General features: G+C 42.9%; 1 protein-coding gene across 1 annotated transcript in view; it reads left to right on the top strand.

Annotated features, from left to right (window-relative positions):
- Window positions 1–295: 295 nt before the first annotated feature.
- The window catches only part of GFOD1 (Gfo/Idh/MocA-like oxidoreductase domain containing 1), a 46,614-nt gene continuing 21,131 nt past the window's right edge, over window positions 296–25,778 (top strand). The window contains exon 1 of the mRNA XM_079985062.1: window positions 296–1,361. Within this exon, the coding sequence (XP_079841188.1) occupies window positions 1,109–1,361 (253 nt within the window). The 5' untranslated portion in view covers window positions 296–1,108. The remainder of the gene's footprint in view (window positions 1,362–25,778) is intronic.

Here is a 25,778-nt window from a genome sequence, read left to right as displayed (position 1 = left end):
CAGCAAAGGCCGGCAGCTCCCCTGTGGCTGCAGCGATGGCCTCCTGACCTTTCGCTGTCCTTCCTGAGGCGCGGCGGGAGCCGCCCGGAGCCAAATGCTGCCGTAAGCCGGCCACGAGCATGCAAGGAAGGGAGCAGCCGCTCAGGTTTTGCCTCGCCGCTGGCTCGTCATTATTTTCTTCCGCGCTGCGCTTGCAAGTCAGCTCTGGGAGAAGGAGGAGGAGGAGGAGGAGAAGGAGAAGAAGAGGTGCGGCGGTGGCGGGGGGAACGGGGGGGGGGGAGAGAGGAGCAGCCCGAGCCGCCCTCCCCAGCCGGATGGGCGGCCAATGGCACGCGGAGAGCTCGGGAGGGCGTTGCAGGCGGAGGGAACACACGGGAGGTGACAGCTCAAACTCCTCCTATTCTCACAATGCTCAGGAGCGCATTGTGGTGAACATGGCAGAGGAGGGAGATTAAGACCCGCCGAGCTGCTGCTGCTGCTGCTTCCTCCTCCTCCTGACCACCGAGCCACTTGTTGGCTGCTCTGAGGCCCCTGTGGTGGACGGCGCGGCGATGGTGCAGGGGAGGCAGCGCTAGCCTTGCGGGCAAGCGAGCGAGCGAGCGGCCGGGTTGCGTTTGTGCGTGTGTTGAATTCATTTATTAATTCTGTGTGTATGTGTGTGCGCAAGGCAGGCAGGCAAGACCAGGAAGCGCTACGAATCCGGGGCTTGGCTCTGCGTGTGATGATCCGGCTATGGAGGGGCAGCGTCGGGGAGCTAAGGAGGAGGCAGATGCTTGGCCGGTGAGGCGGCTGGCGCGCCAGGGGCCCGCGGCCAGGGGCACAGCCGGCAGCCGTCGCCGCTGCTGCCGGGACCGGGCGCCGCTCGCCCGGTGCAGCAGCAGCAGTAGCAATAGCAGCAGCAGTTCGCAGCTGGGACTGGGCGCCCTTTGCATTGCAACTCCGCATTGCTCGTATTATTGCGGCTCCGCGTGAAAGGAGGAGGGCCAGCCAAGAGGAGGAAAGGAAAAGCGGCGGGGGGGGGGGGAGGCATCGAGAGGGGAAGGGCAGATCGCAGCAAGGAGGATTGGAGGAGGAGGAAAGGGGGCAGCTGCCCGCAGCAGCAGCAGCCATGCTGCCCGGGGTGGGTGTGTTCGGCACCAGCCTGACCGCCCGGGTCATCATCCCTCTGCTAAAGGACGAGGGCTTCGCGGTCAAGGCGCTCTGGGGCCGCACTCCGGAGGAGGCGGAGGAGCTGGCCAAGGAGATGAGCGTGCCTTTCTACACCAGCCGGATAGACGAGGTCCTGCTGCACCAGGATGTGGATCTGGTCTGCATCAACCTGCCGCCGCCGCTGACCAGGCAGATCGCCGTCAAAACTCTGGGTGAGTCGACATCGTGGCCCGGCTTTTTGGGGTGGGGGTGGGAGGCCCTGCCCTGGAGCGGGAGGTGGGTGCGTGGAAAGAAGAGGTGGCTTTTTGAAAGGGGAGGCGCCGTGGGTTCAACCCTGTTTGGAAATCCATTGCCTTGGGTGGGGTCCTGTTGCAGCAACCCCTTGCGGGGAAAGGAAAGATGCTCTGCACATGCCCAGAGGCAGGGACTTATTATTACTCCTTATGCTCCAGAACCATAGGGAGAAGAGCCGTAGCTCAAGTGCTTTGCCAGCAGAAGGTCTCTGGTTCAATCTTTGGCATCTTCAGGTAGGAATAGGAAGTCTTCCTGCCTGAAGTGTCAGACAGCCGCTGCCAGCCTGTGTAGACAATGCTGGCTAGTGGTCAGTCTTGGAATAAAGCAGCTTCCTTAGGTGACTTGATGCAAAGTGTTCTTATCGGAGGCATTATGCTGCTGAGTATTAGTTGCTGGGGAGCATGGGCAGGAGGATGCAACTGTGCCTAGGCATCTGATTGGCCACAGAATGCAGGACTAGATGGGCCTTTGGTCAGATCCAGCAAGGCTAGTCTTATGTCCTTTAGACCTGACTCTGACACAAAAAGAAGGTTCCAATCCTCCTGAGGTTATTTTAAGTCCCAAGCATTGAGGGTCATCTCAAAACATTCCTCTATTCTTTGTGATTTGACCTGAGGTAATTTCTAAAACTCAAGTCTTTTTGGAAGCCTCAGTTCTAGTCTGCAAACTCTAATCCTGGGAGGATTAATTGGGGAAGAAAAGGTCCTCTGCACACACACAAAGGTAGCCTTGGCTGATTTTTGGCACTGGAAACGGGCTCCACTGCTGAGTCTTGGAGAACCTTCAAGTGAGGTGTAGTAATTAGTGGAACATAGCCCTTGCCAGGCTCTAATTTAAAGCTCAGGGAGGAGCTCTGACTATCCTCTCACATTTTTTCCAAACACACCTCCATGATTATTTCTTGTTGGGATGGAATTCCTCTTTCCCAGGTGCTTCTTTGAAGCCATGAGTTGCCTATGCTTCTTTACTTATCTTATTTGTATCCCACCATTTGTCAATAAACTGAGGGCCAGCATGTTTTGCCATTGTTTCAAAGCTAAGATAAAAATATCACAACCACAAAAACTATGTAGAGAACAGCTATGCTGAGAGAAAGTAGATGGCTGAAAATCACCCACCTGGAGAGCTTCATGACTTGAGTGGGGATTTAAATTTAGTGTTTCTGATTCAACACCATCATGCCACACTTTTAAATGACACTGTTCTGCCTCTTTCTTGTGCTCCATTATTTCTGTTTTGGCGCCAGTAAGTAAGACATTCCAAGTATTAGTCTTTCATGTACAGATGAGTAAACTCAGGGTATGTGCACATTACCATTTACTCTGCATCCAGTGTGTTCCCACAGCTAGATTTTGAGGCCACAGCCCATATCGATCCTGTAGTTTCTTGGCAACAACTACTACTTGAAGTGTTATTTTTTCATGAAACCAGTTTCAATCTGACTACAAAATGTAAGCTGCATTCACTTCATGCTTCAGAATGGTGTGAACGTTCAAGATGGCTGTGTCACATGCACAGATGAGTGTGCATGCGCAGATGGGTGTGCATGTGCTGGTGAGCCTCATGAATAGTTTGGGAAGGGGGAGGGGTTTTCAGGGGAGGGGAAACCAGAAGCGCCGTGCATGTTATGTGAACATGCCTTCCTCTGATGTGAACAACACTGTGCCGATGTGGCTTGAAACTCAGCAGAAGAAAATGGTTTTGCTGCATTTTAAGCCACTAATGTGAACATACCCAAAGAGTAGGAATTGGGAATGCTGAGAGAGTTGTGAAATAACTATGGATGTATCTAGCTAGAAATAAATGTAGTTTTTAACTTTCAGTCGCTGCAAAAATGTCACCTGATATGTTCTTTTCTTTTGGGTGAGGGAGGGGAGAAATGTTTTGTTTCTTAGCTTTCATAATCAAGGGCAGCTGTTGCCCATTGGGTGGAGTTCTAATTTTGTTTGCATCCTCCCTGCTGACGTCTAAATGGGCAACACTTAAGAGTAAGGTGGAGGCAGCTGACAAGCAGTGCCACCCTCAAGATGGTTTCAAGAAAGCAGGCAGACTGACGGGTGAGGGGTGTCTGAGGAAAGACTGAGTTTAGTGGAGTGGTGTTCCATTTGCCCTGATGGGCAGGCCTTCCTTTTGAGAAGTGCTTTATAGGTGTAATGCAACAAATCTGAGTATACTGAATCACTCATTTAGTTTGTCTGAAATAGGCCATGGAACTCTGGTACCTGGATATATTGGTATCATTTTACTTTGATATGATGGGTGATGAACGCAATAAAAATGGGCATAGTTTCTTTCTTTCTTTCTTTCCTGTTATTTATAAGAATTTCCCCCAAATATAAACACCTGCTTGTAGAAAGTGTACTGTATAACAACAACAACAACAACAATTTATTTATACCCTGCCCATCTGACTGGGTTTTCCCAGCCACTCTGGGCGGCTCCCAACAGAATAAAACACCAAACATTAAAAACTTCTCTAAACAGGGCTGCCGTCAGATGTCTTCTAAAAGTTAGATAGTTGTTTATTTCCTTGACATCTTATGGGAGGGCGCCACTACCAAAAAGGCCCTCTGCCTGGTTCCCTGTAATTTCACTTCTTGCATTGAGGGAACTGCCAGAAGGCCCTCGGTGTTGGACCTCAGTGTCCGGGCTGAACGATGGGGATGGAGACGCTTCTTCAGGTATACTGGACCAAGGCCGTTTAGGGCTTTAAAGGTCAGCACCACACTTTGAATTGTGCTCGGAAACATACTGGGAGCCAATGTAGGACTTTCAGGACTGGTTTTATATTGTCTTGGGGGGCCACTTTCTTGTATAAGAGAGCAATTTATTTTGATGTTTGGGATTATGGAAGTGTTTGTTCTTTGGGAAGGGCTGTGGCTTAGTAGTAGAACACATTCTTTCCATACGAAAGGTCCCAGGTTCAAGTCTTATCACCTGCAGGTAGGGCTGTTGTTTGCAAACAATCCCCCCCCCCCCGGAAGCAAATACCATATTTTTCGCTCCATAAGATGCACCTAGTTTTTGGAGGAGGAAAACAAGAAAAAAATATTCTGAATCCCAGAAGCCAGAACAGCAAGAGGGATCACTGCACAGGAAAGCAGCGATCCCTCTTGCTGTTCTGGCTTCTAAGATAGCTGCGCAGCCTGCATTCGCTCCATAAGACGCACACACGTTTCCCCTTACTTTTTAGGAGGGAAAAAGTGAGTCTTATAGAGCAAAAAATACAGTAACATGGAAATAAACGCGAAGCTCGTACTATATTCCGTTATATTGCTGAAAGTGGCTTTTACGTTGTGTGAAATCGCAAATACAGTGTGAAAACGTTGGGAAAAGGAAATAATCTGTTTTATAATCTGAAAATTATATAAGAATTTAGTAAGAGAGATGCAGGATCATGAACATCAGTCAACCGATATGTGTCAGTGACACTCACATAGCTATATTTCTCATGGCGCTGCAAGTCAGAGAACAGTAAGGCCAGTAAGAGATGCAAACTGTGATTTACAAAGCAACATATAACCTAATGCAAGGGTTCACAAGCTGCTGCCCGTGGACTACCAGTGGTCCAGGAGCTTCATTCAGGTGGTCGGTAGCAAGTTTGTATTAAATATTCATATTGTTGTAAATTGCATTTTGAATGCTTCTTTTATTTCTTATATATTGTATTGCAGTCAGAATTCTGTGGAATGCAGATTATAATGCAACGAAATACAGCATGATTTAAAAAGCAGAAATATAACAACAAAATTAATTAAGATACAATAAGATTCCAGATAGATACCAAAACAATAAAAGAAATAGTAAACACACTAATGAACAGATGCTAGCTAAAAAGTTCTAGTTGAAAATAAACTGTCCTTAAGAGCACACTTAAAAGCTGGCAACCAAAGGCACACATGCATGTCTGTAGGAAGGTTGTTTCACGATTTGTTCCAAAGTTGAAAACGCCATTGCTCCTATTCCCGCCAAGCAAAATTCATACGGTGGAGGAATAGCAAGAAGAGCCTTAGAAGCTGGCAGGAGTTCTCAAAAGCTTTCATATCTGGGAGGTAATTCCTGACATACCAGTTGGTTCTAGGCCATTATGCGCATCAACAGCTAAAGTCAACACCATGAATTGAATCTGGAAGCTGTTCTGGGGCCGGTGGAGGTGAACAATATGATATATCCTACTGGTCTCATCTGAATTTAGCATTCTTCAAGGGCAGCCTCATGTAAAGTACTTTATAAGTAATACAAAGAAGTAAAAATAAATAAATAAATTGTCCAGTAGCACCTTAGAGACCAACTAAGTGTGTTCTAAGGTGCTACTGGACAATTTATTTATTTATTTTGACTGTGTCAGACCAACACGGCTACCTACCTGAACCAAAGAAGTAAGTTTCACTACAATGCATGCACTAGCTTGAGGATGAATGGCGTTTGGAACCAATCCTGCAATAGCTAAGTGAGTGCATATTCCTGTTGCTGTGTTCTTCCCAGAGACTAAGAGTTATTTTTATTTTTTTAATATACTACGGTCTCTTTGGTTGGGCCTATTTCTTTTGTATAACTCCAGCCAAAGCAGACTTAATCTACGTGATAGGTATAATTACCCAATCCTAATCAGAGAAAAGCCCTGTGAAAACTACAGTTTTGCTGTTAACAGAAGATGGGTCCTTAATCAGGCAACCTGTGAAAGAATTCATTGAACTCAGAACTCGTAAATAGGAACATAGGAATCTGTCCATTAGAGGGTAATGAAGAAGAAATACCACTACAATTACTACTATTACTGTCGTTGTTTTTGCAATAATGCAATATTTAACTATACCAGTCCACAACGACCATGGCATGTAATTGTCAGGATGAGAGATGTGTTTGTTGTGTTTTCTGGAAAGAAAGGAAGTGTCTTCACTTCTGCTTTTTGAACCCATCACACATTGTAGTGACTGTTTCAAGTCAACCTGGAATAGAAGATGATGAACACAGGAACAGGAGCACATCCTCCTCTTAAGTTGGTGCCTTCTGGCCTTGTTCCTAACTTCTTTATAGCAGCCTGGTACTGAGAAATTAAGCAGGGGAGGTTTTCCATCTTTTTAGCTCCCTTCGTTAAACTCTGTAATTTACTTGTGTCATTTTGCTGTTAAAAGCTCAGGCCATGGGTACAGGACCTGAATGAGGTAGCAACCCTGTTTTTTATGCTACCCCCTCTGTTCCTTCCCAAGGTGCCCCCAGTCTGTCACTATTTTGCAGGAGGGAGTCAGGCACTGGGAAAACTTGCTTGGGTTTGAGTACATATATTTTGGCGTATGCATGGAACTGAAACACCCGCTCAAGATGCAGTTGCACTGTATTCTCAATTTTAAAAAATGAGAATTAGGTGCCTACCTTTAAAAATATGACCCTGTGTTGTATTCAGACATGTACTAAAATATGTTTTACGTCAGATAAATACTGTAAATAAATACATACACAGGGGATTATATTGCTGGCTTTTGGAACTTCTTGTGTAAAATGTTTTCCCTCTGTCAAGAAGATTTCCTGTGGTTTTTCTCTCGGTTTTCTGTGTGCAAATTGAGGCCCTTTGAATACAAGCAACTTTTCGGAAAGAATATGACCAGCTGTCTGTGAAATTGACAAACATATTTTTAGATTCTAAAATCAAATCCTGACAATATCGTTTCATGGAGTGGTCTTTGGCTGCTTGCCAGAAGTACTTTTATTGCATCGTTATTGTTTGCAGCGTATTCAGTAATGTTGCATTACTACCAGACAGACCGGTCATGCTAAAGGTTCATTAGCAATGTCATGGATAATTAGAGAGCCAGTTTGGGCATAAAGGAGTTGTCTAGCCTGTTCCTAAATGCATTTACTTGGAAGTAAACGCTCCTGATTTCAGCAGACTCAATTCTAAGAAAGTGCTTGTAGGATCAGTCTTTGGGGAAGAGAATGAAATAAAAGCTCTCGTGTTATCTTGGTCTAGTATTCAGACTCTTAGATGTTAAGAATCTTGGCTAAGCACTGATACAATTGTTTTCAAAAAGAACAAAGTACTATGAAATACCATTTTTTTTATTAGAGGACACGCTGAACAATATTGCATTTCAGTTTAGTTTTACGCCAGTAAATAATACACAGATGCTGGTCCTCATGGAAAGCATCTTGGAGATATTTTACGCTCCCCTATAATTGCCCTAAAAAGTGCACTTATTCACAATCGTTGTACATCATACTTTTTTTAAGAAAGGGAACATCAATAGACTGGACTGGAGTGCTTCTTCTCTCCCAGCTCTCTCTCTCTCCCCCCCCCCCCAATTCCTGGCAAGTATCTTTTTAGTGGCTATTAATATGTCTCCTATCGGTTGTCATTATTTTGATATACGGTTAAAGAAAGTAAAGCTTAACAACATGAACAGTTTGCCCTTCATGACCCAGGATTCACATGCCTCAGAGAGCACCTCTCTTTCTATTGCTCCCTCTCTTCAGTCTTCCTCTCAGGCCCTGATCCAAGTTCCAGTTCTGTGTAAAGTGAGACCATGGGGAGGAGAAGTAGTTTTACATCAGTCCCCTTGAGGCTGTGGACTAATGTCCCCCCTGACTCACAGATCTGTGCTGCTCTTTGTTGCCTTCTGGAGGTGATCCAAAACCCATCTCTGTTGTTTGGCCTTTGGCTCAGCTGCCCAGTTTCATGCCTTTGTACTTTGGTGAGCATCAAACAAGCCATAGTTAAGGAACAGTGCTGGATTCACATGTAAGCATCATAGTTGAAATGAACCAAGATTTGTCAGCCAGCAGCAAACCATGGCTTCAGGTTGTGTTTTTTGGCAGTAAACAAGCCATAGTTAAACTGCTGGACTGGGTTCACACATAATGCTAAACCATGATTTAATCAACCATAGTTTAATCAAGTAATGATAGTTTAATAAACTATAGTTTATTTATTTATTTATTTATAAAAATAATATTTATTAAAGTTTCAAAAAAGTTACAGAAGTGAAAAAAAAGAAAACAAAAAATACAAAATACAGAAAAATAATGACAATTAAAAACATTTCAATCTTTCCATGTCTTGTCTTTCATTTACTTGTTTCTCTGACCTCACACCTCCCTTTTTTGTATTCTAATTCAATTGGCAGTTTCAGCAAATCCTTACCTATTAATTAACCCAGCAAATCCTTTCCATCTTTCAACATATTCTGTTATTCAATTTGCGTTAATTTATTTAACCTTAAAGGTAAAGGTAAAGGTACCCCTGCCCGTACGGGCCAGTCTTGACAGACTCTGGGGTTGTGCGCCCATCTCACTTAAGAGGCCAGGGGCCAGCGCTGTCCGGAGACACTTCCGGGTCACGTGGCCAGCGTGACATCGCTGCTCTGGCCAGAGCCAGAGCCAGAGCCAGAGCCGCACACGGAAACGCCGTTTACCTTCCCGCTGGTAAGCGGTCCCTATTTATCTACTTGCACCCGGAGGTGCTTTCAAACTGCTAGGTTGGCAGGCGCTGGGACCGAGCAGCGGGAGCGCACCCCGCCGCAGGGATTCGAATCGCCGACCTTTCGATCGGCAAGTCCTAGGCGCTGAGGCTTTAACCCACAGCGCCACCTGCGTCCCTATTTAACCTTATCTTACCGTAAAATACCTTAAAGCTTAAAACTTAATGCTTATTTATACATAACTCCTTATATCATTTCTACTAAAGCCAGACAGTTTCATTCCAACATTTTCCCTAATATTCATTAATTTTTAATAAACTATAGTTTAGCCTTGTGTTAACCTGGAAATTAACAAGTTATTTTAAGTTCTGTATATTGCTTATGATTAACTATATTAAGGAAACATATATCATTAACATTTTAAATACATTAGGCTACTTATATTTAGATTTTTGATACTTTGAATTAATTTATGGTCCCGTCCCACCCCTTACTCTCTGTACACTCAGTTCTACCAATCTAAAAACACCTTGCTGTGGGCCTCATTTGAACCCATATCATTATCCATTGGTTCTCTAATTACTTCCAAATTTCCTGTTAGCATGCAGGACTGAAGTGCCATTATTTAATTCACTAAAAATGATGGGCTCCTGTCATATTATCAGGTGCTATCATTATTTACATTCTGAATGAAAATAGTTGCTACATTTTACTAAGGTTAAGTATTTTCAGAACATTCATTCTGGAATATTAATAGAGTCCTTTTGTGTCTGAACTTGAATATAGACTGTTTTCCTCAGTCCTTTAAAAAACCCCACCAGGCTCATATTTTAATAGGGCTTTGTTCTTCTAAACATCTGCTGTGGTTCAGCCATTGATTATACCTTAGGTACATCAGTAAGATCAAGACAGAGTTGGAATAATTTATGTGTCTGAAGTTAATCCCTAGCCTCCAGATGCTGCCAGATCATCTATGGCAGAAATTATTTATCTCTGTGGTTCAAATAAATACATGCAAACAGCAAATATTTTTATGTGTCTGAAAAAAGTCATGTTCCCTCCTGCTCTGGAGGGTAGGACTCAAATCAGTGGCTTCAAATTACAAGAAAGGAGATTCTGACTAAACATCAGGAAGAACTTTCTGACTTGTTTGACAGTGGAATGGTTTCCCTCGGGAGGCTGTGCGCTCTCCTTCCTTGGAGGTTTTTAAGCAGAGGTTGGATGGCCATCTGTCATGGATGCTTTAGCTGAGATTCATCCATTGTAGGGGGTTGGACTAGATGACCCTTGGGGTTTCCTTCCAATGTTACAATTCTGTGATTCCATGTCACGATGCAAAATGGTGCTCAGCTCCCTGCACCCACCAAAGTGAACACATCCTCAGTACTTAGCTGTTCCTTTCTTTCTTCCAGTTTTGAGCCACGGTAGTATCTCAATATTCTCAAAACACCTTTGTGGATTTAGTCCACTTGAAAATGAATGTAGTAATACTTTGTAAGTCATTTTTGGGAAATGCTTTTACAGTGCAATCTTGTACATGCCTGTTTTGAAGCAAATCCCATTGCATCCAATGGGGCTTACTCCCAGGTAAATGAGTGTAGGATTGTGGCCGAAAGCATTTAATGAATAGACACATGACAGAAAAATATTAGGATATATATTTAAGGTCCTATTTTGATGCTCATGGCTACAACGTGTTCATAGCACTATCCTAAGAAGCCTTAATAATTTTTGTGAAGCTGTTTAATAGAATTTTCTAATGTAATGCTGATCTGTATCAGTCCCTGTGTTGTCTTGTTTAAACAGACATCTTGTGCATTGCATTCAGTAATTCAGATCTAATTGCTCAATTAACCCCAAAGAGAGTAGGGTTAAATCCCAACCTGGTATCATTTTAGAGAGAGTAGTATTGTTTCTGCTAATAGCCTGAAGTTTCTTGATTAACATGAGGAAGTTAAAAGCAAATTGAAGAAGTGTGGATGGAAGCGAGCTGCAAACAAGGCCAGACATTGCCATCCTAAGCACACTTACCAAAGGATAACTCTTGGGGAACCAAGAAAGACATTTTACACTGCACAGTTGTATTCTATTCTATAATGTATCTTGATAGCTAAGATGCTTGATAATTTATCTTGACACTTGGATAACATGGTAGCAGAAATGTAGGCTGAACCTTGGCAGAAACACATTGTGGATACAAATTAATTGCATTGTATGCAGTGAAATCTGAGCATGTTTGTGCACGTGGCACGACGAAGACAAAATCCAAAAACCTGGTACCACTTGTTTAACAGCTGCTTGAGACTGGCTTTTTTACGGGTGTGCTCTGCAACAGGTCATTGATGCAATAATAGCACATTAGTGGTTGATTCAGATAGGACTGCCCATGCATCATTCTGCATCTGAAATGCATCCCCAATGATACGACATTACATCTGTCCAGAGCTGTGGGGTGGCAAAGCTGGAAAAAAATTCGCACCTGGCAACCAGCACATTTGTTACTGTGGTTGATACTTCATGCACTCAATTATATGTAACACTCAGGCACAGATGAGACAGTTTACGTATTTATTTATTTTTTCCCTTTAGTGACAGTGTGAATCATGAGAGCTATATACAGTGGGAGGGGCGTTTCTCTCTCTGAAACATGAAGTACCCTCTGAGTATTTTCTTTCCTTTCATGTTTGATGCCGTTACATCAAATAAGGGGGTATGATGAAGGTTTTATGGTCATATTTGCAGGGGGTTGGACTTTGGCTTTCGGCGTCCCTTCCAACTCTACAATTCTGTGGTTCGATAATATTTTTTGGGGGGAGAGCTAATCTTGATGTTTATTTTGCTCTAGGAGGCTTAGTTTGGTCAGAATCGAGTATAAACTTCCAGAGTTAATGCAAAATACATTACTTCTGGTAAATGAGCCACCATGAAAATTTGTGTCCAGGGCTTTTTAGACTTGTCTACCTATGTACTCCTGGGGCGCGGGTGGCGCTGTGGGTTAAACCACAGAGCCTAGGACTTGCCGATCAGAAGGTCGGCGGTTCGAATCCCCGTGACGGGGTGAACTCCCATTGCTTGGTCCCTGCTCCTGCCCACCTAGCAGTTCGAAAGCACGTCATGTGCAAGTAGATAAATAGGGACCGCTCCGGCGGGAAGGTAAACGGCGTTTCCGTGCGCTGCTCTGGTTCGCCAGAAGCGGCTTAGTCATGCTGGCCACATGACCCGGAAGCTGTCTGCAGACAAACGCCGGCTCCCTCGGCCTATAGAGCGAGATGAGCACGCAACCCCAGAGTCGGTCACGACTGGACCTAATGGTCAGGGTTCCCCCCTTACCTATGTACTATCTGGAACCAAAGTGGCACATTGGTTGTCAGAAGTGATTTTTTTTTGGCATTGTTTTCAGCTGTCTCTCCCCGCCCCCTCCCCCAGGCGCATTCTTGTGCAACAAAAGCAGGGCAAAAACACACACCCTGCAGGACACCTGTGGTATAGCAGGTTAGAGGATTTCAGGGAGTCATAGGACATGTATCGACTGGAGCCATATGCAGTACTGAAAGAGGGATCACATATAGCCATAATTCATGAGCTTAAATCATCATGAACGCTCAATATAAAGGACTTATGGAGGGGCCCTATATCCATATGCAGACCATACACAAAGTGTTGCAAGTTCATTTGTTTTGTAATATGTGTGCACCCCCATTCTTATTCCTGGCTTAGTTTTTTTGCTACTGTGCCTCTAGGTTTCTGTAATAATTAAGGCTGCATGTTTTCGATCCCAGTGAGTATTTTGGTACTTCTGAGCTTTATAGAGCTGTAGCACTTGGGTAACAGTCCTTCTTATCTCTGGCCATGTTGTTGCTATGGTTCATATTGTATACTTCTTCACCCAGTGTGGAGAACGACTGTGCTATACACGGACTGGGACAAATTGCATTGTCCTGGATCTCCTAATTAAACCATTTCTAAAGAATAGGATTGTCACACTCCCAGCCCTCCAGTCCGTGGCGGGTTTAAGGCATAGCCCTCTTTTTCTTCTGAAACCTCCTTTCTAACTGAACTGTGTATTGCATTCTTGGATATTGCCAGTCTATTTACTAAAGTTATGCTGATTCAGCACAAGCTTTTTAGATGCTTGATTCAAAACTATGCAGCACTCTTTTGTGGCCACGTTTTAAAATGGGTCTCATAGTGCCGGGTATCGATCTCACTAACCAAGTGTAGTATTAAAAGGGCTCGCATATGAACATCAATAGAAATTATGATGCATTAAATTAGCTAATTGACCTTAGTTCCAGAGCTGTCAGCCAAGCATCTTTTTTTTAACCCACTTGGATAAATGTAAGTAAATAATAATCCGTCATAACACAGTGCTGCTACTTCACTTTGATTTATCATTTCCATTTTATATAAAATCATTAGTTGTTTGTGCATACTAGGAGAGTAAAAGCACATTTCATAGCTATCGCTTGTAACACCCCTTGTATTCTCAAGAACGATTTCATTAAGCTGTTTACACCATCCTCAAGGATGGCCTATAGCAACCTTCTCCAATTTGGAGCACTTCAGATGATTTTGAGCTGCAACTCCTATCAGCTGCTGCCAACACAGCTGTCCTGACAGGGGCTGTAAGGAGTTGTAGTCCAAAACATTTGAAGGACACCAGGTTGGATGGATGGATTAGAGTGATGCACTTAATGTAAAAGCACTATTAAGTGCAAAAGTATAAAGAACTTTAAGCAGGTTGCATTTGATGGCTAATGCTTTAATGTATTGCTGCTGCTGCACCTTGGACTACTCATGCTAATTAAATTGCCATCATCCCATTCACATGTATTGATTCAACTTACCTCTGTTTTCTTGCTAGAAATTGGAACAATCTGAAATATTAAGCAGAAATACTTGTAGTAGACCTTGCTGATCCTTCTCTCTTTTTGAGGTCTGCCCCCTCTGGAACCTATTAAACCACCATTCGGTAATTGCCGTATTGCCAGAATGGATGAATTGCCACTAGAGGGTTTTGTTACTTGCTGAAAACCTGAACTGACATGGCTCAATTAAAAATAAAGGCAGAAGCTCTTGATCATGCAGTTTTTAATGGGCAGCAAGTGTATTCCTTATGGAAAATGGTTTGTAGCTCAGGTGTAGCTGACATTGGATTTCAGGTTCTAAGGCACTGTTTGTGACCTTGTCAGTAACCTGAGAAGTCCAAGGTTTTTTGTTTTGTTTTGCTAATTAACCCCCAGCCCCTGAATCTTTAAATCTATTAGATATAAATATGAGCTTGAAAACTGTGATATCTATTAAACACTTCATGGGCATGTAAACCGACTAGAGTAAATTTGAGTGGTTTTTCCCCTCATTCCCCAGATCTCGTAATTCTGAAGGCCATTTTGCAATTTTAGCCTTATTCCGCAATCCATTGCAGTTGAAGCAGCACCTAGTAAAGTTAATTATGCATAAATAAATCAGACCTGTGCAACTTGTGGTACACAAAGCCAAGCATAGCGCACTAGTCATATATTGTGGGCTTCCAAGAGCTTAATGTACTTGTTAGTTTTCCTGCCTCTCTTAATAAATGGTCTCTATAAATAAGATGCTCAGAAGCACCCAACAATCCACAGTGTATGCCTGGTGGCACAATAGTTTGTTCATCTTTGTGGCTCACAAGTTATGTATACCTAAGGTAAATATTCACATTAGCAGGAGACTTGCAAGTTATTTCCCCTGCCCTGCTTAGTGCTGAACAAGGTGGAACATCCTGGCTGCTTGTGCTATCATAAACACAGATGAAAGCCTTGGGGTGGGGGCCAACCATGGGGGCACACAGGCATTCTAATACAAATGCTTAACCAGATGTTAAAAATGAATAAATGATTTTTTTAAAAAAAACATTTCTGTGTTGAATCGTTTAAATCTACAAAGCTGTCTATATTAGCTGTTCAAACATGCTGTTGTTAATACCGCTGTATTAACAACTGCCATATCAAAGGGACATGGTGAAAAAAATGTGCATTTAACAATGCTTGGAAGGTTCCACCTTATCCTTCATTTCCTCATGTGATAAAAACAAGGCAGTTTTTCCAAATTCCTTGTGGTAGGATGGAAAATCACTTGAGGAACTTCTAGAAAATACTCAGCTAGTCACTGGAAAGGGGCTTTGTGAAACAAAACAAAACCTGATGGTCATCTGCTAGGCATGTAACTGAAAGAGATACCTTTCTCATTGGCAGTGTACCTTTTTTTAAAAGTAGTGCCCGTAGACTAGTTTTTTCCTGATAGAGTGGCATCTCAAAGAGCTCTCTTGAGTTTTGAAGTAACAAGTTCCAACTTTCAGAACAAAATATTTCAACCAAAATCCCTAAGGCTGTCATTAAAAAATAATAATATCAAATTAGACAAATCCAAGCATATATGCAATGTGATTCCATACGCATAACACTTTCATATTGATAAATAAGTCATAGGTTAACAAAATAAAGGTTGCACAACATCCACAGGTAATTGCTTCTGTTCCTCAGCTGTAGTTACGGGCTACAATCCAGAAAACTATTTAAGGTAGGTACTTAGCCAAATGTTTGCCTTTTTATCTTGGAGCAGCAGTCTGCTATGCTGTATTAAAAATAGATTCTAACATGACGAGATTCAGAAATGGTTTGTTAATCAGCATGGGAGGCCTGCTGCTTGAAAAGCACAGAGTACATGGAAGCTCACCGTGTGGTTCCGTATATTAGGATGTCCAGATGCGGGGGGGGGGGGGGGGGGAGAGTTTCCTGCACCTTCAAAAGGAAGTTTAAGCCAGCTTGTCATACTCTTTTTCTCCTCTGTGGCCATGGCTTAGAAATTTCCCCCTTGTGGTCTAGCTGAAATCTAGCTTCCTGTGATGTAGTCTTCAGCAAGAAACACCACTAAACTAATAAAATATATAGATATTTTAAAAAGCTTCTCAGAGAGATAGGGAAACAGGAACAGCTAGAAACAACGTAGGGCAGGGTGAAAAATCCAACAGGTCAAATTTCAAAGGCCAGCTAATTTAGCATCCCTATAAAATTTTACTTTAAAGGGTGTGCGTGTGTGGGGGGGTGTATATTTGCCTTTGGGAGGATGGGCAAGACAGACAACCAAACCAAACAAACAATAAATTCATTCATTCCCTATTGATAGCAAATTCAAGGCGGCTGTGTGCACAGGGCCCTTTCTACCATTAAGCAGAGTGAGGCATTCACCTCAGGCAACAGGTGCTGTGGGACAGAAGTGGCGCAGGCCCCAGGCTATTCCTTTTGAGGCCACAGCCATTTCCCCGTGTTGCCACATTGCCTCTCCTGGGCCCCATAATCTGACCTGCTGCTTCAGGTGCGGTGGAGGACACACTATCCCGTCACCAGTGTTGAAATACTGTAAAAAAATAAGATTCAATCTGCTAGTCCTGTCTATTTATGTTGAAGAATTTCTGAAGTCTGAAGAAGAAGAATTTGGAGGCGGCACCGGCTTGTCCTTTGCCTCAGGCAGCAAAAAAGCTTGGGCTGGCCCAGCCTGTACACCCCAAGAACAGAGCTGCATTGTTTCCCTCTGCTTCCCCAATTATACTTTATTGCCTTGAACACATATGATTAAGAATAAAGAGTTGGGTGTTGAAATTGCACCTGGAAGTGCAGGTGGAGCACAGTGTTTTCTTCTTTTTCACAAATAATGATACTGACGCAGGCAGAGCCACTAGTGGAAAGAGACTAAATCATCTGACTTTGTCACATTCATACTTTAACCACACTAACCCTTTTTTCCCTTCCCCTGTGGTCAAGCAATGCATGAGAATTAGCAATATCCAGCTAGGGATGCTTTTTTCATTTTTGTTGCCGTCAACAAAGAGCAGTTTATGAGTGGGATGTTGTGGGCGCTTGCTTGTCAGATGGCGCTGGGAAGTGGGAGGTCTGTGGTGTGCATAGAACACTGTGTGAAACATCAGAGATGATTGTTCATGGGTAAAAGTGACTGGGAGGTAGGGCTAATATGTTCTACGCATGCCATTTGTGCATGAGCTGAAGGACCTGACTGGATCATGCTGCTACCTGCCAGATTTACTCTTGGGTCCATTGTTTTAGGCAACCAAATCCATTGGATTGGTTTTCTTTATTTGTGGTGGAAGGTCACAGTTTAGTTGTGTGGTGAACTAGCTTCTCAGAAGTCAGGAAAAAGCTCCTTTTTTTGCATCAGACTTCCCCCTCCTGCCACTCACTTCCCTTGAACTGTAAGATTTGAGAGGGATTATATACCGCCCCCTTGGGAACAAAGAATCCTGACTAATCTGTTGAAGCAGAAGAGAAATAGGACAGTGGCAGGAATCCCCATGAATATTGCATCAAGTCCATGGGAATCCCAGTTTTTCTAAGAAACAAAAATCATGTGTGACCTTTTCCTTTGCTGTGGAGTCTGCCGGCAAACGTCCTTGTGACAGTCATATGTTCATGAGTCTGTCTTAATGGATGTTGGGAACGTAGTATTACATCAGCTTCCTATTAGCAGCGATGGCTCAACAGTCAAGGGACTTGTGCATTGCCTTTTAATGCCAGAAGACATTCTTGTGCAGTTCAGCACACTATTTGTTCCCCTATGTTGCACAGATAATTTCTGCCTTATTTGCACAGAAGATGTACACGATCAGTTGACAATGCTGGAAGACATTATGAAAGTGTTGTGGTCTTCTATTGTTAAAACAAAAAACGGAGATGATGATGATGATGATGATAATAATAATTAATAATAATAATAATATAATATAATATACACCCCACCCATCTGGCTGGGTTTGGTTTCCCGAGCCACTCGGTGCAGCTTCCAACAAAAGATTAAAAATGCATTAAAACATCAGTCATTAAAAACTTCCCTAAACAGGGCTGCCTTCAGATGTCTTCTAAAAGTCAGATAGTTGTTTATTTCATTGACATCTGATGGGAGGGCGTTCCACATGGCGGGCGCCACTACTGAGAAGGTGTAAATGCAACAGAGGCTGCATTCACATATCTTGATAAGTCAGAATATCTGCCTTAGTGTGGTGTATTATGCACACCTCCTGATTGCACCTGCTTTACACGTACCCACACAGAAGCAGGGGAAACAAATCAGGTACTCACTGTGAAACTTTGCTTCCAATCTTGTTTGATCCCATGAATATGGTTTATTGTTCCCTAACAAGCCATGATCGCTAGTCAGCTTTAAACCTGTTAGGGTATGGTAAATATATTGCACTGGTGTTCAAAAAGAAATAATCTGACAAGACTACTGGTTGAAGGGATTTTTCAAAGCCCCTCAAGGTTTATTTCTCATGGCAGACATAGTCATGATGATCAGAGTATAGGTTTTACACCTGTCTAAGAAATTGACACTTAACACAGACTAGCTCACACTGACTAAATTTGGAGAAGAGCAGGAAAAAGTACAGCTCGAAAGGAAGTGATCTACTTGCCAACAAGTAGTTACTACTAAAAGAGAAGGTATCACTGCAGAGGAAGAACAGTTTGCCTTTCTGTCCTTTGCCCCTTTCCCTGGTCGAGGTACCCTATTGTAAGTGTTGCTTTACTCCCAACAAAGCTATGGGTTGCTGGTTCCTTACAGATAATGGCTTATTAGGAGGCAGCAAACCATGATTGGACACAATGGGAAGCCAAGCTTAACGGCAGCTTCCTGGTTTGTTTCATTTGCTGGCCCAGTCCTACACATGCTGTCTTTACTCTCTGTCTCCTCAAAATGTTCATGCTAGCCTGGGCCTTTTGCCTCAGTTGGCAACAGCTCCAGTAAGGTTTTATGGTTCATTTTTGTCAGAGATGGGGCCTTGTAAGCTTGGCAGGTTCTTGGCATTGGATTTGCACTGGCACTGATTTAAGCAATGGTAGTATTTTTCCTCTTGCTTGGAGATATGCAGAAGAACTAGATAATCTCTGTGTTGAAGTTGGGAGAAGCAGTGGTTGTGTGTGTAGCATAAATATTTCCTGGCTTAGCAATTGATGATGCCTCCTTCCAGAAGCCTGCCTCCTTCCAGAAGCCTATCTCATTTGCTGAGAACCCTGGTTTGATACACAGTATAAGAAGCTCACATGTGATTTGAAATTGGTTGTAAAACAACCCTTTAGTAGAAATCTCTGCCTAGAGGAGCACATTCAGGCATGTGGCTTCTATTTATGCAGCTCATAGGTTTAAAATGATGCTGAGATTTGACTCTGGACACTATTCAGGTCTGCAAAGCATTCTGATTTATTTTGCTATGTTTTCTCCGTTTGCTGATGTTTGGGAAGAAAAGTACCCAGAAAACAACAACAGTTATAGCTTCTGGAAAGAGACATGTGCACTGCTTTTTATTTGTTACTGCACACTGGAAAACATCCTATGACTAATTGATCATTTGTTCTGTACTCTTTACTTGCTTGATAAGAAGCAGAGAAGGTTAAGAGTAAAGCAATTCCACACGGGAAAACTGCACTGTGGGATGGCGCCGAATATCATTTCTTTTAAAGTGTATGGAAATAATTATGGGAAATGAGTAGATTGTCGCTGTGCAGTTTTTATGCAAATAATTCTGTGGGTAGCTGTGAAATTATTCATACCTCACAGCTTTGGGGAAGAATTCTAGCAAAGCAGGTGGGAGGCTGACAAGATAGCAAGCTAGCATTCATCATCATCCTAATAATAATAATAATAATAATAATAATAATGTTAAAATGCTACCAAATGTTGCAAGCAATAGTCAATGCTTTTATCACCTATCCCTGGAATCTGCAAAGATGGCAAATTGTAAATAAATTCAGATCCATTATAATGCAGACAATAGGAAAGGAGGCTGTTTCTTTCTCTTCAGTACCTGTCCTCTCTACACCTGTACATCATATGCCTCTGCCCAGTTCTTCCGTGTGTTTGTTCCTCATTCACTTGGACTGTGATTTTATATTCCAAAGAATTCTGGTTGCAGTTCAGTATTGCTGCTGCAGCTGTCCTATACAGGGAAGGTGCTAATGTGAGTTTCTAGTCTAATGCGCTTCCAAAGATTGCTGTGAAAATAAGAGATTGGGAATATTGCTGCTCTAAATCCTTGAAGCAAAATGGGAAGAAGAACTAATGACTATGGTGTCGCATCCACACCATACTTTTAAAGCACATGCCTTCCCCCAAATAATCCTTGAAATGGTAGTTTTGCCCCTCTCAGAGCTACGTTTCCCAACACCTTAACATACTATAGTTCCCCCTGCATGCGAAGACAGTCTCCGGTGGATTGAGCGGATGGGACCAATAGTGGACCCAACAGTCAAGAAAGCAGTTTCTGCGTGTGCTGTAGAGGTGAGGGGCAGATGGGGTTTGTCAACCTGGGAAGGTAGCCCATCTAGGAGAAGGAAAACTCTGCTTCTAAACCTCCACTGCCTTGCAAGACATCTTTGGAAGAAGAAAGGTCTAAGGAGAAAATCCTACACACATCCAGAGCAGAGTCCCTAAGATGGGGCTGTGTACTTCTCCTCCTGGCAACTCCTGCAGCCAAGCGGGTGCCAGATGTATTGCTTTGCTGTCCTCTGGACCACATCAGTGAGGCTGAGAGGGGGGGTCCTGTCATCTGGGCAGCCCAGGACCTCCATGCACACTGCCCAGGCTTGCACTCCAGAAAGGTCACTTTGGTGCAGCAGTTTGACTTCACCCCCAGAGGCACACTCCATTGTCTCTTGAGTCAGATGGATGTCAGCAACAGCAACAAAGTTATGTTAGTTCATGGATGAGCAAGGACTTGAAACTAGTTAATCTACATCCATCTGTTGGACCTGTTTGGCTTTCCTTGGCTACCACAAATATTTCCGTTGTCAACTTGACAAACTGAACAGCTTATCATTTATTAACAAAGCAATTTCTTCTACAACTATGTTTTCATCCATTGTTATGCTTGATAACTGGGTTTCCTATCTTCAGTCTTACACATGGGGACACACACACACACAAATATTTTGAATGATAAAATTTATGAGGAAGAGCTGACATGTTCCAAGAGCTGCTGCGACTATTACATTAGCTAACAGACACAGTATCTGTAAAGGTCAGAGCTTCTGGGCTCAGTGCCATTTTACACTGTACTGGATGATAGACAGTTTTTAATAATATTTTATCAACCATTCACTCCCTGAGTCTCTCAACGTTATTTGTGATACAAATATTTGTTTCGAAAATATGCAGTCATTGAATCTCATGTACTATAGTTGTCTATTACACATTTTTAATGTGGTAAAAATAGCATGATGATCCTGTACCCTTTCTTAGTATGTTCTATCAGTGGCATGTGCAGCAAAACATTGTATTTTATCGCCACCTCCTAAGAAGTGTGCTCTTATTCAGGGCTCATGACTCTGATGTCCTCTTCAGGCCTCATGGGATGGAGAGTGAGTTTTAGGATGGATGGAGAGAAATTACATGTTTTTCCTTTCCCACCCCTCTTAAGGCAGAGGGAAGTCAGACCTCTCTGTCTTTTTTCAGCTCCAGCCCAAATATGGTTGAGTGAAATGTGTAACATCCTACTGCTCCTCAGCCACTCTTGAATAATTGCTCCCTCAGTCACACTCAGTTAGTGATCTAATGCATACTTCTTTGATGCTGCCAGACTGTGAAGTGGCTTATAAATTTTTATCATTGTCATTATCACACAGTACAGTAACCAGCAATAAATCTGTAATCAAGAGCTATCTGTAGTATTGTTGTGATGTGGTAGATTAGGGCAGGAGCACTAGAACTTTGTTTAAAAACTCATTATAAGTGCAGTAAGTATCTGTCACAGCAGACATAAAAAAAACCTACAGCAGCAAAAATAATTTAACCCTTTGTTTCTTGTCTTCAATAAGGTTGCAGAATTTAAAACTCATGCAGGTCAAGCCTATTATTTGTCTATTCCACTTAACTCCTTTGACAAGGTAGATTTTTTGCATGTATGTGGTTTTTGTTTTATAATCTTACATCTGTAACGTGAAGAATGTATGAAGTAATTTATTTTGTTATATTTACTTAAGGATGCATCTATCCTAACTGACATGCTTGTCTCGCCTGCCTTTACTTCAGTTCCCATGTTTACAGTGCGATAGGTAAGGGCTTAATCCCATATTAAGGATTCTGTAATTAATTTCTGTACCCTCTGCAAAATGAAATTCATTCTGGAATACGTAAGACAGAACAAAGGAGTGTTTTAAGAGAAATGAATCTATTCCATTTAAAAAGGATGATGCCATGCTTGGCTTTGTTTTCTCTCGTTACAACACATATAACACAAGCCTACAGGATGCAGCTGGGGTGAGCTATGTCCGTTGATTGTAGCCATGTTTGGGAGGTAGACAATAAGCTCATGGCTGTACATTCCTTGTTGAATGGTACGTTCTGTTGGCTTGTGAGGCCGACACACGCTCTTGTCTCTCTTGTGAGTGGTATTTCGCTCAGGGTCCTGGGACCAAGGAAAATAGGCTGCTGGTCAACATTATCACACACTTTAAAACTGAGATGTTTGTTCTTTAGAATGGCAGTGTAAAGACAGCGGTGGGGTGAGGCGGTGGGGACTTTTTGTAAAAGCTGTTCAGATATTCATCACATACACGTGGCCTTGAGAGCTGTGTTTAGAGGGGAGTCTGTGCAGTTTGTCACATCAAGAAGCCCCGAGGGACAGACACGGATGGCACTTAACATACAGCTGCCTGATTAGCAAGCCCTTGGCATTATAGATCGTTAGGCAGCATGTGCTGGAAATGTGCTAAGTGCAACATGATATTTAATAACGTCCACTAAGAATGGAGATCTACCCTGTTGGTATAACAGGCAGTGCTGAGAGTACCATTTTCTCTCAAGTGTGCCTATTTAATAGTCACAATATCTATTTGCTCAGCATGCGTAACACATTTGCATTTAATGATAATATTTACCTTTCAGCTCATAGTTTGCTAGTAGCCATTTTTTGCATAGCATATCTGCATTTCCCTTTCCAGTTGCATCTGTACATTAGGGTTTGTGTACCAGCAATAGCAACTTTATTTTGAGGGTTGTACCCAGAGCTAGTCCCATTGATGTTAATGGGCACAACAAAGTTAGGTACATTAATTTCAGTGGGTTTGTACTCTGTAGGACTAGCATTGGGTACAGCCCTGAGTTTTAAATTCTGAACACAATAGTATTCAGTATGCATATAGTATGAAGCACGCTTTAAAAACTGCAGTAAATAAGGCCAGTGAAATGGGCATTTGGTACCCACACCTCCCCCTGCCCCTTGGCTGACAGGAAGGCCACATTAGGCAATGTTTTGAGCATATTCTTTGGATAACTGTACACCTGAAAGTTGCTGAGTAAGGGACTCACTGAAACAAAGTCATCAAGGGTTGTTGTTGGACACTTAAGACCCACTGACAACAGTTTCCTAAACCTTCTCCCAGTATTTGAAATTAACCAGGCGCCAGGCACATTTTGCACTTGGCTATCGATCATTTAAGATGCTTGGGCCTGACATCTCCACCATCTGGAGGTTCATGCCTGGAGATCATTAGATCTGGACTTCTTTCACACACTAACACCACATCCTGTAGAATTCTATCAGTTATATTTTACCTGCACAATCGGAATGAATTTCATGAACCAAGATGCATTTTTCTGTGCAGCCTGAGAAGGAGCAGTCACTGTTGAGAAAAGGAGGTCGGAAGAGGCCAACAGATATGTGGATTGTCCCTGGATCAAGTCACTTTTCTCTGTTATGTTCTCAAAGTTCTTAACCTAGCTCAAAGTTGTCATCTGAACTAGCCAGATGTTTAACTGAGAATCACTCACAGTCAGTTCAGCATTTGAAAAATGAGACTTTAGAGCCGTCTTACCCAGAAATAGCAACTAGACATTCCATTATGGTGACTGTAACCTTGGTTTACAGTCTGAGAAGGCACCTGAGTTGCCTTCTCCTCTTCACCACACTACAACCTGCTGGCCTGCCTGCCTGCCTCTCACTCAGTTGTAGTGGTGAGTGAGAAAGAGGAGATGTAGCTGTTCAGCTTTATCCAACAGGGAAGCAAGTGATGGCAGTGATGAGGTAGAGCAGTGGATCTGCTGGCAACATTGGAAAGAGGGAGGTAAAGGCCCTCCAATGAGCGTTTCCCCATAAAAACAGAACAAAACTCTGGAGCTGGCACTGACTGGAATATGCCACATCTTAGAGAGCAATCCCAATTATTCAGTGATACAGTGGAGCTTCCTTATTGGTTATAGGAGCCAGTAGCCACTTTCCAACTGTGGTCAAAAGCAGAAAATGAAAACCATTCAACACATCGACGGCATGCCCTACTGAACAGACACTGCCATGACCACCCTTTAAGGCTGTTGCATACTGCCACTTGCATGCATTTCTCATTGCACGTTCCTTTTTTGCTGCTGCTGGAGAAACCGGGTTGCAGTAAAAAATGGCAGGCGTCCTAGATGCCAGAGAAGCTTTGGGAGGGTAGGCACATCTGCCCATGGGCTGGTGGCTTACCTAGACATTATAGGTCCTGATTTTTTGTAATGTTTCCTACAATCAAAAATTATTATTTCTGGAAACTTATTGAGCTGTTACTCATCAAAGTGGTTAAGGAGCACAATCTGCTTTAACTGATCTTAATATTGCCTTTTTAAATCCTTGTAAACGGCCCACCAGCCCTCATGGTGAAGGGTAGGTTAGAAATAAGAAGAGCCGGCTAGATCAGGCTAGTCTCCCATCTAGTCCAGCATCCTGTTCTCACAGTGAGCAACCAGATAGCCATGGATTATTATTATTATTATTATTATTATTATTATTATTATTTAAATCCTTCCAGCAACCAAGAATACAAAAGCTGCCTACCCCCTTTCCTTTGAATGCCTTTGAGAAACAGGCACAGTATTTCCCCTCCCAGCCTCAGAGCCATTGATTTCAGGAAGAAGAATTGCCTGTTAAGGATAATACGCATTTACTTTAGGAAACAATAGGCTTGGCAGTCTGTAAGACATGACCTAATTTTGGGCAATGCACTTGTCTCTTAGGAAGCTTCCTTGGCTTGAGATAGAGAGTAGAACCATATATGCATGAGGTAACACTGTTAAGCTTTCCCCCCCAGCTTGCATCACCGGGCGTTACGTTAGCAATCCAGTGGATTGGGGAAGGACCTTTTGTAAACTCTTTATGAAGGTTGCCAACATTTTGCTTGTCAGTGCTCCTGTGACTTTAAGAGCTGCACAACGAGCAGAAATTGAGCAGGTGAATCTTTTTCTCTGAGGCAGTCCGGTTTGTAGGAGTGACAGTGAAGCAGTCCATGGTCCCGGAAGCATCCTCCAGGAACCTTTTGCATATGGCAGAACATACCTTCCAGATCACGTGATGCAGCTGCCTGGGACGGCAGAATGTCTCGGACTAGCCCTGCCTCCAGGAACAATGTTCAAAGTCTAGGTGCTATCCTCCTTTTGCAGTCGATTTTTAGATTAGCACAACTCCGCCCTTCCCTTCAGCAAACAAAACATGTGATCAATAAACCGCAGTGTGTGAATTTTTAGCTCTGACCTCTTCAGTATGCTAATGAGCCACTGCAGATATGGGTGTTCTCCTTTTATCATTTAACTGAGTGATTAAATAGCGGGTGCAGAAAAAAAAGAAAAGAAAGAAAAGCAAAAAGGATGCTGGATAGGAACTCCTGCTGTTGTTGCTGCTGCTGCAGCAGCAAGTTATCTTAAAGAACAGTAGGTTAATATCTTGTCCAAAGCCTGATGGGGGAGGACAGGTTTACTGTCAAGAGGACATGTTTAGCTCTTATGTTTACCACTCTATGGATGTCTTAATATGGCAGCGCAGTATATATTTGCAGTTGCTTGCTTTCCAGTCTGCTGTGATATAGTGGTACCTCGGGTTAAGTACTTAATTCGTTCTGGAGGTCTGTTCTTAAC

The sequence above is a fragment of the Podarcis cretensis genome (assembly GCF_951804945.1).
Source record: "Podarcis cretensis genome assembly, chromosome: 7".
NCBI lineage: Eukaryota > Metazoa > Chordata > Lepidosauria > Squamata > Lacertidae > Podarcis > Podarcis cretensis.
This window is presented reverse-complemented; position numbering and strand designations above follow the sequence as displayed.